At 40.4% G+C, this 11,762-nt stretch overlaps 1 protein-coding gene across 1 annotated transcript in view; it reads left to right on the forward strand.

The window, feature by feature from the left end:
• Window positions 1-9,871: 9,871 nt before the first annotated feature.
• The window catches only part of XKR4 (XK related 4), a 145,743-nt gene continuing 143,852 nt past the window's right edge, over window positions 9,872-11,762 (forward strand). Inside the window, exon 1 of the mRNA XM_019527363.1 lies at window positions 9,872-10,067. Coding sequence (XP_019382908.1) covers window positions 9,944-10,067 — 124 coding nt within the window. The 5' untranslated portion in view covers window positions 9,872-9,943. The remainder of the gene's footprint in view (window positions 10,068-11,762) is intronic.

Raw genomic sequence — 11,762 nt, forward strand, 5'->3', positions numbered from 1 at the left:
GGGGCTTGCAGGTGCCTGAAGACTGAGGTAGGTTTGATGGAAAAATGCAGCAGTCCTGCTGTGGAAACTTGGTTTATTGCCAGATGCACCAGTTGAGCAGGTAACCTTAATCTGCAGTGGGATATAGAGGGTTAACAAGAAAAGCAACAAAACACCGTAAAGGCAGTTATGATATCAGGACAGGCCCTAGGGATGGGGATGTTAATTGGTTTCAAGCGGAAGATCACCCCATGCAAGCTGCACCTTTCTAATAATGCAGTGGGCCTTGTGCCTCCTACAGGCATAATGCCTGACTGCAAAACATCATCAACCCAAAATATTACATGTCCATAGTTTGGCCCTCTTACTGGTACAAACTGTTATCAAAAGAAAAATGCTTGTGGTAATTTAGTCACAGCAGGACAGCTCAACAGCTAGTAAGTTCACTAATAATATTTTAAATAGCATTATAATGAATACCATCTGTGGCCACTTGTGATGAAATGCATATTCTTTCCTGCTAAAAGCCAGGCACTGAGGAGTCTTGGGAATGATCTGGGCTCCTCAGTGAAGCAGTAAGAAAGGGTTTGGTTTAAAGATAACTCTCAATTCTCACAGGTTCCTTGCTTAGTATCAAGACATGTCTTTCTGCGATGGTTCCAGATTGTCACAAAACAGTATTTATTTTAAAGATGGCTGTGTCCCCCAAGCAGACATACATTCAGCTTGGTTTAATATGGAATATTTTATACTGGGAATTTGTCTTTAGGGGACACCTCTCAATAATAAAGTTGAGGACATATGTAGTCTTAATTTAAGCCCAGGCTAGCAAGTTGGATAGGCACATTTTGATGTTCCTGTGCTAGAACTGATTTCTATATTCTTCACAACATTAATATTCCTACTGAAAATAAATTTGGAAGGAAAATTTAAAAATCAACTGCTAAAGCTTTTCTTCCTAGAAATAAGAACCAAAATCAAAGTAATTTACCCAGTTCTTCAACACAACAACAACAACAAAATCATATTCCTTGTAAGGAAGGAAATGTTCTTAGTAAGGAGAAAGAAAAGCTTAACATCCAGACACACCCAATAAACAGATACATTAGAAGCAAAATAGAACAATGTATTTTTATTTAAAACGAACTATCAATGAGACAAAATATAATAAAGTTTTCCTCTGGTATCTAAGCAACAGCAGAAAATACCACTTAACTGAATTGCTGTTTATTCTACCATTTTTTAAGGTCTGCTTTAGAGATTTTTATTCTCCACACACATCAGAAGGTGGGAAGAGCAACTGTTTATAATATGCCTAAATTGGTTAATGTACTGTTTGATACAGAAGGCAAATTAGACGTCAGAATAAATGTCTAGGATAGCTACACCCAGCCATTAATGATTTTTGATTTCATAAATGTTCCAGTAGATTATGTAACATAACCAAATGCCCTCTTCTGAGTTATGCAATGGTAATAAATATGGACTATATGAGGCATGAAATCAGAACACTTTCATTTTTCCAAAGAATGTAAATGGTGTCTCAGCCATGTGTATCATCCTAGACTTTTCAGATTAAGCACATGGTAGCAATACATTATTTGATATTTCCAAACTGAAGAGATTTTTGGGGGGAGTGGGGGTAGTTTCCAGAGGTGTATCTATTACCATCACAGGGATTTTCACCATAATGGTGCCATCTATGGTAGAGAAAAGTTAGAGCTACAGTCAGCCTGAACTAACACACAGCTTGGATTTTTTGCAGAACTTAAATGAAAAGAGCCTGAATGTAGTGCTTATTTCTTTTCCTTTTTTTTTTTTAATGAAAAATTCAACGTCAGGATTTCTCACCAAACTTTTGCATACTTCTGCAAATGTGATGAGGAGGCATTGCTGGTGGAGACATTTTTTGGAAGGGGGAGACCATAAAGTGGATCAGAAAAAGATGAACTACCTGAATGACCTGCAAGATGAAGATCCACAAATTCAAATACCATAAGCACAAGAAAAAAACTATGGCACTCCATAGTTTTTTATGAACGCTCTGATATAATCCATTGGAAGTTGGTTGTATATATGAAAATACTAGCCAAGTTATTATAGTGCTGTGAGGAAATGAGAGGCAAAATTCTAGCTCAAGAAGTCAACTTCCATCAAATTCAATGGGGTCAGGATATCACCTGAGAGAAATTGTCCTTACTTTGCATGGGCTTCAGAGCTGCATAACTCAACCCTCAACCCATCTTCTAAAATTGTGAGGGCAGTCTTCCACAGTGCTCCACCACAGGAATTGTCTTTCAGCCACAAAGAGAGCTTAATTTTGCTCTAAGTTCTCTAAGCAGGGTAGAGGATTCAGTATTAGGGTTGAAGTTTCTGCTGAATTTAAGACTGAATCTTGCATCTCTGAGAACAGATGAGGAAAGAGGGAGTTGCTTGTGAACAAGATATGAATATCCACTCTGGATACGGAGAGTATCAATTTCAATAAATATTATACCTTGTTCCCACAAAAAAAAGGGTTAGTGAAATGCCAGATCCTCTGGACTGAGCCCTGCAAAATTCTATATATGTAGCCCAGTTCATTAATTTATGTTTGTAAAGCACTTTGAAGGAGGGAAGCAGTGGTATTATTTCCTAATGATCCTATCCCATCTAATTTAAATGCACACTTGGGCATAGTTAATCATGTAATTAAAGTATCACCAAAAACATTTCAAATGTAGGTGTTTTTTAGCTTTAATGTGTGCATATGTGGTAGTATAATGACCTTGGCAGCACTGGACGACAATGTTTGTATCAGAGTGAATGCCACAATTTCCACAGTACATAAACATGCTTTTCCACAGCATCAAACATTTATGTTTTCTCCTTTTGTGTCCCTTGCATCTTTAACAGTTGTTTCTTCTAGGCAATGGAAAAACTATTCTACTTATTTTTGAGTTCATTCCAGTCCCTCTTTAGTGAAATGCAGCAAGGCAAGCCCTTGTCCCAATTTTTTTTTAGGCTAAGTACAGACAATCAAAAAACCCAAGGCTGAATCAGTTCAGTCTTTGCAGTTTAGTCTAAGATGCAGAGATTAAAGTGAGAAGCAACTGGAAAGACATTCGCTTTTAAATCTGGAAATGCAGCCACATGCCTGCAGTGGCTCAGGCCAGACACCAGGGGACGCTAAAGCACAGCTCTCTGGCACGTAGCCAACATGGGTTATGTGTTTGCTTCCTCTTCCTACTGCCCCTGAGGTCTCTGGGATTTGCAGTCCAGAATTACAGTAGCAGGACTCTGCACAATTGCTCATCATTTCTTCCTGTTTCCATGTGCCTCTGGGATTTGTAGTCCACAGTCATAGCCAGCAGTAAGTTTTTAGCAGGGCAGTGGAGGGCAGGGCAGCTCTGTACTCAGGGGAAGGGAAGTTTAATGCCCTCCCTGGCCCCAGACCCCAGCCAGGGTTTGCTTTGGGGCGGGGGGCAGTCGCTGCCTCCCTCCCTTTCTCCGCAACCCTTCTTTGCTGGAGCAAACAGCCCAGCCCAGGGCTGAAAAGCATGTTGCAGGACTCTGATTTAACTTGAACCAGGAAGGGGTCTGGGACAGCAGCTTTATAAACTGGTTTGACCCAAATCAGTTACGTCTGATACTACATTCAATGAGGTTTATATTAAACCAGTTTCAGTTGTTTTGAAATTGGTTTATGTGCACTGAACTTCTGTTCTGTTTCAAGTTTAAACCAATTTCTGATCACTTAAATCGGTTTGTGTGTATCTTCTGTCCCTAGCCCCAGGGTGAAATGGAATCAGTGGTGAGGATGTTGTGTTGTATGATTGCTATACTGGGGAAAAAAATCAAAGACAATTAAGTCTGTGTTGTGCCAAGGAATTAATGAAAAATCATTTTAAGAAGTTATCTGATAATTAAGTGCTGAGCAGTGGTTCATAAAATTGCTGCCCCCTATTCTGTCTTTCCCTTCATAACCCCAAATAAGAATTAGGACCTCCAAAGATCATGAGGTTGATTTAACTGCCCCTCCCCCCCTTCCCACATAATAATCATTTAGGGGGGCAAAGGAGATTTGATGATCAGTGCATTATTACATTTAGCCAGTGTTTTTCCACAATCATGAAAGCTTGAGTTTTTATAAACGAAATAGGAGATTCTTGTACAATCTCTTGGCTCCAGCACATGGGGCTTTAAGAAATGTGCTCAAACACAGGAAAGCAAAATCACGGGAGCTGGCAATGCTAGTATAATAAATATCTTATTAAATGATGTTATGTTCCCCTTCCACCCCCCTTATTTCCAGCCAGTTTGTTTTTCCTACTCCCCTGCTACGTTTTCTCTTAAATTATAAGGTGTTTGAGGAAAGGTTATTTATTTGAGCAGAGTATACCACAATGAATGTCCCAATCTAGTTGAGGCTTCTTGACATTTCTGCAATATAAATAATTATAGTATTTTGATATATGCTGTTTTCATATCACTGGTTTCAGGTAGATTTCTCTGAGTTGACTTAGCAACATTTTATATTATTAATAACTTTACTCAGCTGTGAAACTAAGATATTATCTGGTGCATAATTATCACTAATTCCTCCTGCTGACATACCCACGTATGCACACAAACAAGATGGACATACACACAGACTGTCTTTGTTCTATATTTGTACGTTACACAGTCCAATGGGGCTCTAGTCTCTGCCTGGGGATCCTAGGTATGACCAGAGCCCAAGTGATTAAATGAAAGGTTGCATGCCAGTCACTGTCTGTATAAAGCCTCATCTAGGAATAACAACTAGGAATTGTCCTTTTCTGGTAAGGTTTTCACTTCATTCTGAAAACTGACTTTGCAATACAAAATGTTTTATAAAGCAACCCTTTCATTTTAATGGATGCTAATTTGCACACCTAAAATTAGTTGCTGGTACAATTACTTGTGAATGCAAATGAGGTTTTAGACATCTAACCACGTGATTGTGCCTGTATATCAGGAATAACAATAACCATTTATTTCTGCCTACATTTAATTTGGCCAGTACACAAAAGCAATGCAAAAATAACCCTAAGGTGAGGCCACGTAGAAAATCCTGGCCCATACTGTGAAGGAAAGGGAAAGTGATCTTCCACGTATTTCCTTTCTCTGCTTCTTGTTCCCAAAGTTCTGGGAGCTAAGTAGACCTGGGACTGAATTTAGTACCCCATGCTACACAATAAATTGTAAAGGAAAGAGAGTTAAGGTCCTTAAGTATTCATAAATCAGTAAGGGCAATTTATTTACCATTCAGATCTTCTCTGCAGGGCAGGTGAACTGCAGCAATGGGTGCTGCCAGCAGGCACATGCCTTTATCAGAAAATAAATTGGATTTTTTGCTACAAATCTACAAACCAGGTGGTTAATGGTTCCTGCCAGCAGTGCCAGAAGCAACTGGCCCAGCTCTTGGAAGCCAGCTACTGGAGAAGGTTAAAGTGTAGGTTGCTGATATATACAGAGGGATGTTGAAGATGATGCTTGCATACCTATGAAATATCTCTATGTCTGTGAAAGACCTGTGAGTGCATGTGAAAGGGGCTTAAGGGGCTGTATTATGCCACAGGCTGCTGGAGGCAGGTCCAGAAGTCACTGTATCTCTTGTGCATGGAAGGGTCTTTTTACCACTGGACTTCCTGGGTTACCAGACCTGTATGGAACAATTTACTTTGGCATCTCCACAGTTTCTTATGAAGCTGTGTTTCAGGCTTTTTACTGTTCATTTTTCTTGGCCTGTATTGACTTCACTCTCTCCAGTATCAGCAACAATACTGTGCCTCTTCCTATCTCATCATATTCAAGCCCAGAGAGTTCTCATTAACTTTTGCATTCTGAAAGTCATGTGTCGCGGCATGGTAGGGCTAATGTTTTGATCATCACGGTGCTCCAAACACACATTTGCTGCTGACTACGGGATCCCATTCCATGTTATCCAGCTCCCATATAGTTTATTGCTGCTTTGTTCCATCCTTGCCGACTTTTTTTCCTATTTTGTCTCAACATTGGGCATTGGTAGACTCTTCTAAGCTTCCAAAGGTGTGACATTAAATTGCACTTTCTTCATGCACTGTTTTGGTGTGTATTGACACAGAGGAATATTCATCACTCAAGACCAAAGCTTTGCATCACCAACCGCTTCTCTGAATACCACCCTGTTTATGCTTGATGTACAGTGACTGAATGCAGGCTGGTGCTATGCTATGTGCCCATCTTTGTGTTAGGGGAGAATGACAACAGTGACTTTTCTGTGTGCAGGTATGCTGCATCGGGAATATTCCTTCTGCCACAGTTCAGAAATCTTGCCAGTTGGCAGTAGATGCATTTGGAGTTAAGAGTCCAAGAGTGAAGTGAGCCTGAGGTAACCTGTATATAAAGGCCCTGCCTCCTGTGATATGTCATGTCATTTCTATCATTGTGGGGTTTGGGAAGTTTAGGGGCCAGGGTGCTGCAGTGTTTTATTTCATTCAGTTACAGTAAACACTTAATAGCTAATATTTAGTAATGATTTAAAAAACAAATCCTAGAAGACATATTTCCTCCTCATATTTCCTCTTGCAAAACCAAAAGGTTTGAGGGAAATTGCTTCAATTAATGTTCTGGAAAGAGAGTTCCTCTCAGGCCTAGGATATAATTTTGAGGGGTCAGACCTTTACTAGAGCAGTCAATGGCCTGTAGGAGAAGGCAGGCCCCAGAAATGGGGTAGGCTGAGGCTCACATCAAATTTCAAATCCCCAGCATTTTCTTCTGAATTGAAGTTGCTATTTTTCTGGCAAACCCTAGTTAATATTTATCTGTAGTTGATTACAAAAGCATGATTGGCTGATTAGATTTTATGATTCATAACACTGAGTAGGGAGGGAATAAGGTGCCCTCTTATAGCCAGATGTCATCTCCTCATCTAGTGGGCCTCATGTTTTGTGAGTTATCACTGCATTGCATTTAGAAATTAAAATCTAAAATGATGCCAAGCTCACTTTAAGTGGTGCTCACTTTTAGGAACAGTGAGTGGCATTTTAATGGTAAATAAGAGTAATTGATTTGGGACCACTATTAAGGTTTGGTTTGGTTTTCCCTACTACCGGAAGACACTCTTTGCTATAGCTGTGGTGAAGTTTCGCCTTCTGTTTGGTTCCTAACACCCTGGATCTATCCTTTAAGCTTCCTGAGTCTGAGCAAAGCTCTCAGGCATTGCATCTGGATCTGGGCTTCTAGGCACACACCCAAGGAAGAGATCTTCAGTCTAGCACTTCTTTCTGAAAGCTAAGATCATACACCTATATAAGCTCCTGCCTAAGCATTATATCAAGTTCTGGCTTGCCGAGACTCTCCACTAGCATAGGCATTCACTTTTCTGGAAGTCCAAGTAGTTTACAGTCTACCTGTGCCAGGGGCATATGATAGCTGAAGTACATACCATGCATTCTTTGGAAAAGATGCCAGGACCAATCTGTCTTTACTAGACCACTGATATAAACAAAGCAGTAAAATGGCCTGTATGCCATTTCTTGGCTCCTCCTTCCCCACAACTCATCACGCGATTGTATTTCTGGTCCATTTATGAACCTTCACTCCCCAAAATTCTCCTCCTTTTGGGATGTTTTATACATCAAGGCAAACAAGCAGCAGCTCTTGCATAAAGGTGACAGGATGGTGAAGTTCCAACTGATAAACCTGCCTCAATGAAACTGGAATGATAATGAGGAGCCAAGTGTCTGTGCCCACCCTCAGCCATCCCTATAGGTTGAGGAGGTTTGTACATTTTCCAACAAAATGATTTTCTCTTTGGAAAATGCCAACAGAATTTGCCAAACACAAAAAGAAAATAATGGAAGCAGTCAATTTCAACAAATCTTACCTCTGAACACAAGCATGTTTTCATTAAAAGCATGCATGATTTCCTGGAGGTTCACCCATGCGGTTCATCTGAAGGATAAAAACAAGACCCCAGGGTGTCCAGGGCTCGAGGACAGCCCCAGCAAATGGCCTGTCTTTTGGTCAGAAATGCCAGGGCTTCCAGGAGCCTCCAGATTTGCTGGCCAGCTGACTCCTTGCCTGCTTGACCCTAGGCCTGAAAATCTGGAAGCCCCGAGGTCTCTTGGCTTTGAGCATTTAACCAGGAGGATTGCCCCAAAACTTCAGCCTATGGAAGCCCCATGAACTCTGACTCTGATGCAATCAGTATAGTAGGCTTGCCTTGGAGCCAAGGAGTTTAGAAGCCCCGACAGCTGCTGATGTAAACTGATGTGACTTTTTTCCCGCCAGTCTTGTGGATTTCAACACTGCTGTCTCAGTGTCAGTGATGAGCTCTTGGCGACTGAGAAGAGCATATTCTGTTTCTGGACTACAATTTAGATTTCAAAATCAAGACTTGTATGATTTCAGTTCCATTTTTTGTTTTTGGATATCTATTCCAAATCTGGATGAAAATAATCCAGAAATTCAGAGATTATTGAGGAATAACAAACAGGATTCTTAGGATGCAGGAACAACCTTGACAGAAGGAAGGAAGGGGTGGACAGGGACAGCTTCCAGGGACCTACTGACAGACAGAGAAATGGTTAAGCAACCAAACGCCTTCCTGTTCACATCCGCCACATACCACAGCAGATGCCAGCTCGGCTGTCCTTTTGACACTGGTTTGATGAACTGCTTCCGATTCTGTATCCAAATTAAACCTGCTCTACTACTGCTCCAGGTAAAAGAGGCAGCTGGAAGAGTTTTCCTCCTTAGAGCAGATCAAAGGCCACCCAAAGGAAAGCACAGGCTTCGCAGCAGCTGCTACTGTCTCAGCAAGAATAATAGGGCTGTGTCTGCAGCAGTGTGTGTTTATTGTCTGTCAGCAACCACCTTTTTTTCTTTGAACTACTAGTTGCTCCTGCACCTGCATCTTTCCAGTTAATGGTTGCTAGCCAGGTGTTTTTCCCTGTGCTCCCACAGGAAAATGGATTCCTTGGCAAGAGCTAGCATGTGTTTTTCCCTTACCTTTGTTCAACTTCAGGGTGCTATCGTCTATACAAACTGCATGTCACCTGTCTGGAGGAGCTGCTTTCCAGATTCATCATCTGCAATTCTCATGTAGCAAAAATGTTAGGGACAATAAGAAAATGTATGAAGAGCACAGAAACATTTTAGGGCTGCAGTCCTGTGATGAGCACCATGAAAATGGATGGCTGTGCTACTAGAACAGTGATTCACAACCAGGGTGCCATGACACCCTTTGGTGCCTTGAGATAATTTCAAGGGTCCCACAGGATGACATGAGGTATTACGACTGTTAATTGTGCAAAAGTGAGATAAATCCAGAGTTTTCAAATAGGAATCCATAGCATTAAATACATTTGGACCCGTTGTGGTCTTTCTGAGTTCTGTGAAGAATTGTTCTATTAGTCTTCTGTAGTTAAAAAAAAACAAAGTAAAAACTAAGAGCTGGCATTTTCTCTGGGGTACTTCGAGTCTAAAAAAGGTTGAGAATCACTGTGCTACAGAGTGCTACTAAAGCTGGTATGGCTTTGTGTAGGTGCCTGCCCGTGGAAGGATTGTGCTTCTGTCCAGTGATTTGAGTAGGCTTTGGATCTAGCCTTCAATGAACATACGTCTTCTACATTTCAATTAATATTGCCATATATTTTTTTAATAATAAAATGCATTTGACAATAGGTCAAAGGTACAAAGCTTTCAAAAAATGGCTCTTGGAAGGTAATTTTGTGTTTAGTTTATGCAATGAAAAATAAACTAACATGAACTACAGCATAGTGTTTCCCCAAAATATTTTTTATCCAGGAGTATGTTGGGGCAAGATGAATTATTTTAGAGTACGAAGGTTGCCATTAAGATATCCTGCAGTGTCTTTTAATTTCACTCTTTTATTTCTAGGTATTTCCACACTATATACTTGGGTATCCGGAGTCGACAGAGTGGAGAGAATGACAGATGGCGGTTTTATTGGAAAATGGTATATGAGTATGCAGATGTGAGTATGCTGCATTTGCTAGCCACGTTTCTGGAAAGTGCACCACAGCTGGTTCTGCAGCTCTGTATTGTTGTACAGACTCGGACCCTACAGGCTCTCCAAGGTAAGAGTTCACTGAATGTATTTTCATCACATGATTTATGTACCTTTGTGTCCTCTTCTTTAAAGACATCGAGCCTGCTTTATTTCTTGCATAAAAATGAGGCCTCCCTACTGGCAGCTATCACACTTATAACAATGACTGTGTCAAGGGCACATTGTGGGTTTTTTCTCAGCCTATCTTGTCAGCCCTGGTTAATGACAGTAACCCTTTTCTGGTTTTGCCCCCTGGATGCCCTTCTTATAAAAAGAAGCCCTTATGATTATCTACTTAAACAATATGAGACTTGAGGGAATAAAACAAAGACTTTTTTCCCAATGCTTATTACTGGGATTATTCAAACATTTTTTTTAAAAGCTTCACAATTCACCTAGGTATTATGCAAAATAAAAGTGGTACAGCAAAGAGCAGTGATATTGTGAAGGAAATGTCAGGGTCTGGGAAATGTCTGTCCATCAGACGTGTGTTTCTGATGTAGTACACTTAGCTGCTGACTGTTGCAAAAATGCCTACTGCTTGAAGCGTTTCCCTTAATTCTGCAGTTTGATATTGCTTCCAGAAGGCCTGCTCATTATTTTAGAAAGGTAAATGCAAACACGTGTCCTTGATGCTGGCTTCCTATATGGATTGGCAGTGCAATAATATATGGCTATTAATAGAGATTCTTTTATTGCTACTTGTTTAATGGTTTTCTGTTGCAATAATATGTGAATTATTGGCAGGAGTAAGACACTCTTGAGATTCCAGGGACTTAAGCTCATCTGATCAGTGAACACAGATGTATGGGAAAGGAAGGAAGGTTTATCATTGCTATTAATAACTAAAGAACAGTTGTAAAAAAAGTAAGGTGAATCTCTGTCCCAAGAAGCTTATAATTTAGTTAGCTTGTCAGGCATAGCATGCATTGAGATTGATTAGGTGAAAGGAATTGGGAACAGAGAAGTGTACCAAAGAGAATGAATGAAGAAAAAGAGTAAATGACCCTGATGTAGGTGCCTGTGGACAGGTCAGGGATCCCTTTGCATACATCTTCTGTCAACATATGTGGGGTAAAAGCTGTCCTGTTTACTAAATGTTTACTATATTTTGTTTTTCTTCTTCCAACATACTACTTTGAACATATTTTAGCTAGTGTACTATACAGAAATTATTGCCTAAACCCTTCCTGTAGCATTTTAAGTGATACTGCTCCATACCAAGCTATTATCACTTAGAAGACTAATGTCAGTTCAAGAAGAAATCTGCTAACTGACTTAGCTTTGGCTTTCCAGAAGTGTCTCTGAGTGAAACTTTACAAAGGAATAATAGATCTAAAGTATGTTGTGGTCAGCTATAATTTAGGATTCGTCATAGCTCTTTGATATGGAGGCCTTATTTCTATGTAGCAATAGGTTTGTCTGTGAGAAATGTGACTGGTGAAATAGGCATGGAACCCATGAAGCAGGCTGCAACTGCTTACTAATTAAAACACCTGTTTTGGTTTAGCAAGCAAAGATGGTTCCTGAAGCCTGCAGTCAACTGGCTGTGTCAATTCTGTATGTCAGAAACCAGAAACGGATATCACTATAATTATGCATTTTAGCAGTGCAAGCAGTTCATAACAGTTTCTGATTACATTATCCCCCAACCAATTTTCTCCCAGCTTCCCAGGAGGAAAGGCCCCATTTTAACCCCCCCCCCCACAGATGGCCCTGGTAA

This window comes from Gavialis gangeticus, unplaced genomic scaffold (genome assembly GCF_001723915.1).
Source record: "Gavialis gangeticus isolate Ggan-Ray unplaced genomic scaffold, GavGan_comp1, whole genome shotgun sequence".
Lineage (NCBI taxonomy): Eukaryota > Metazoa > Chordata > Crocodylia > Gavialidae > Gavialis > Gavialis gangeticus.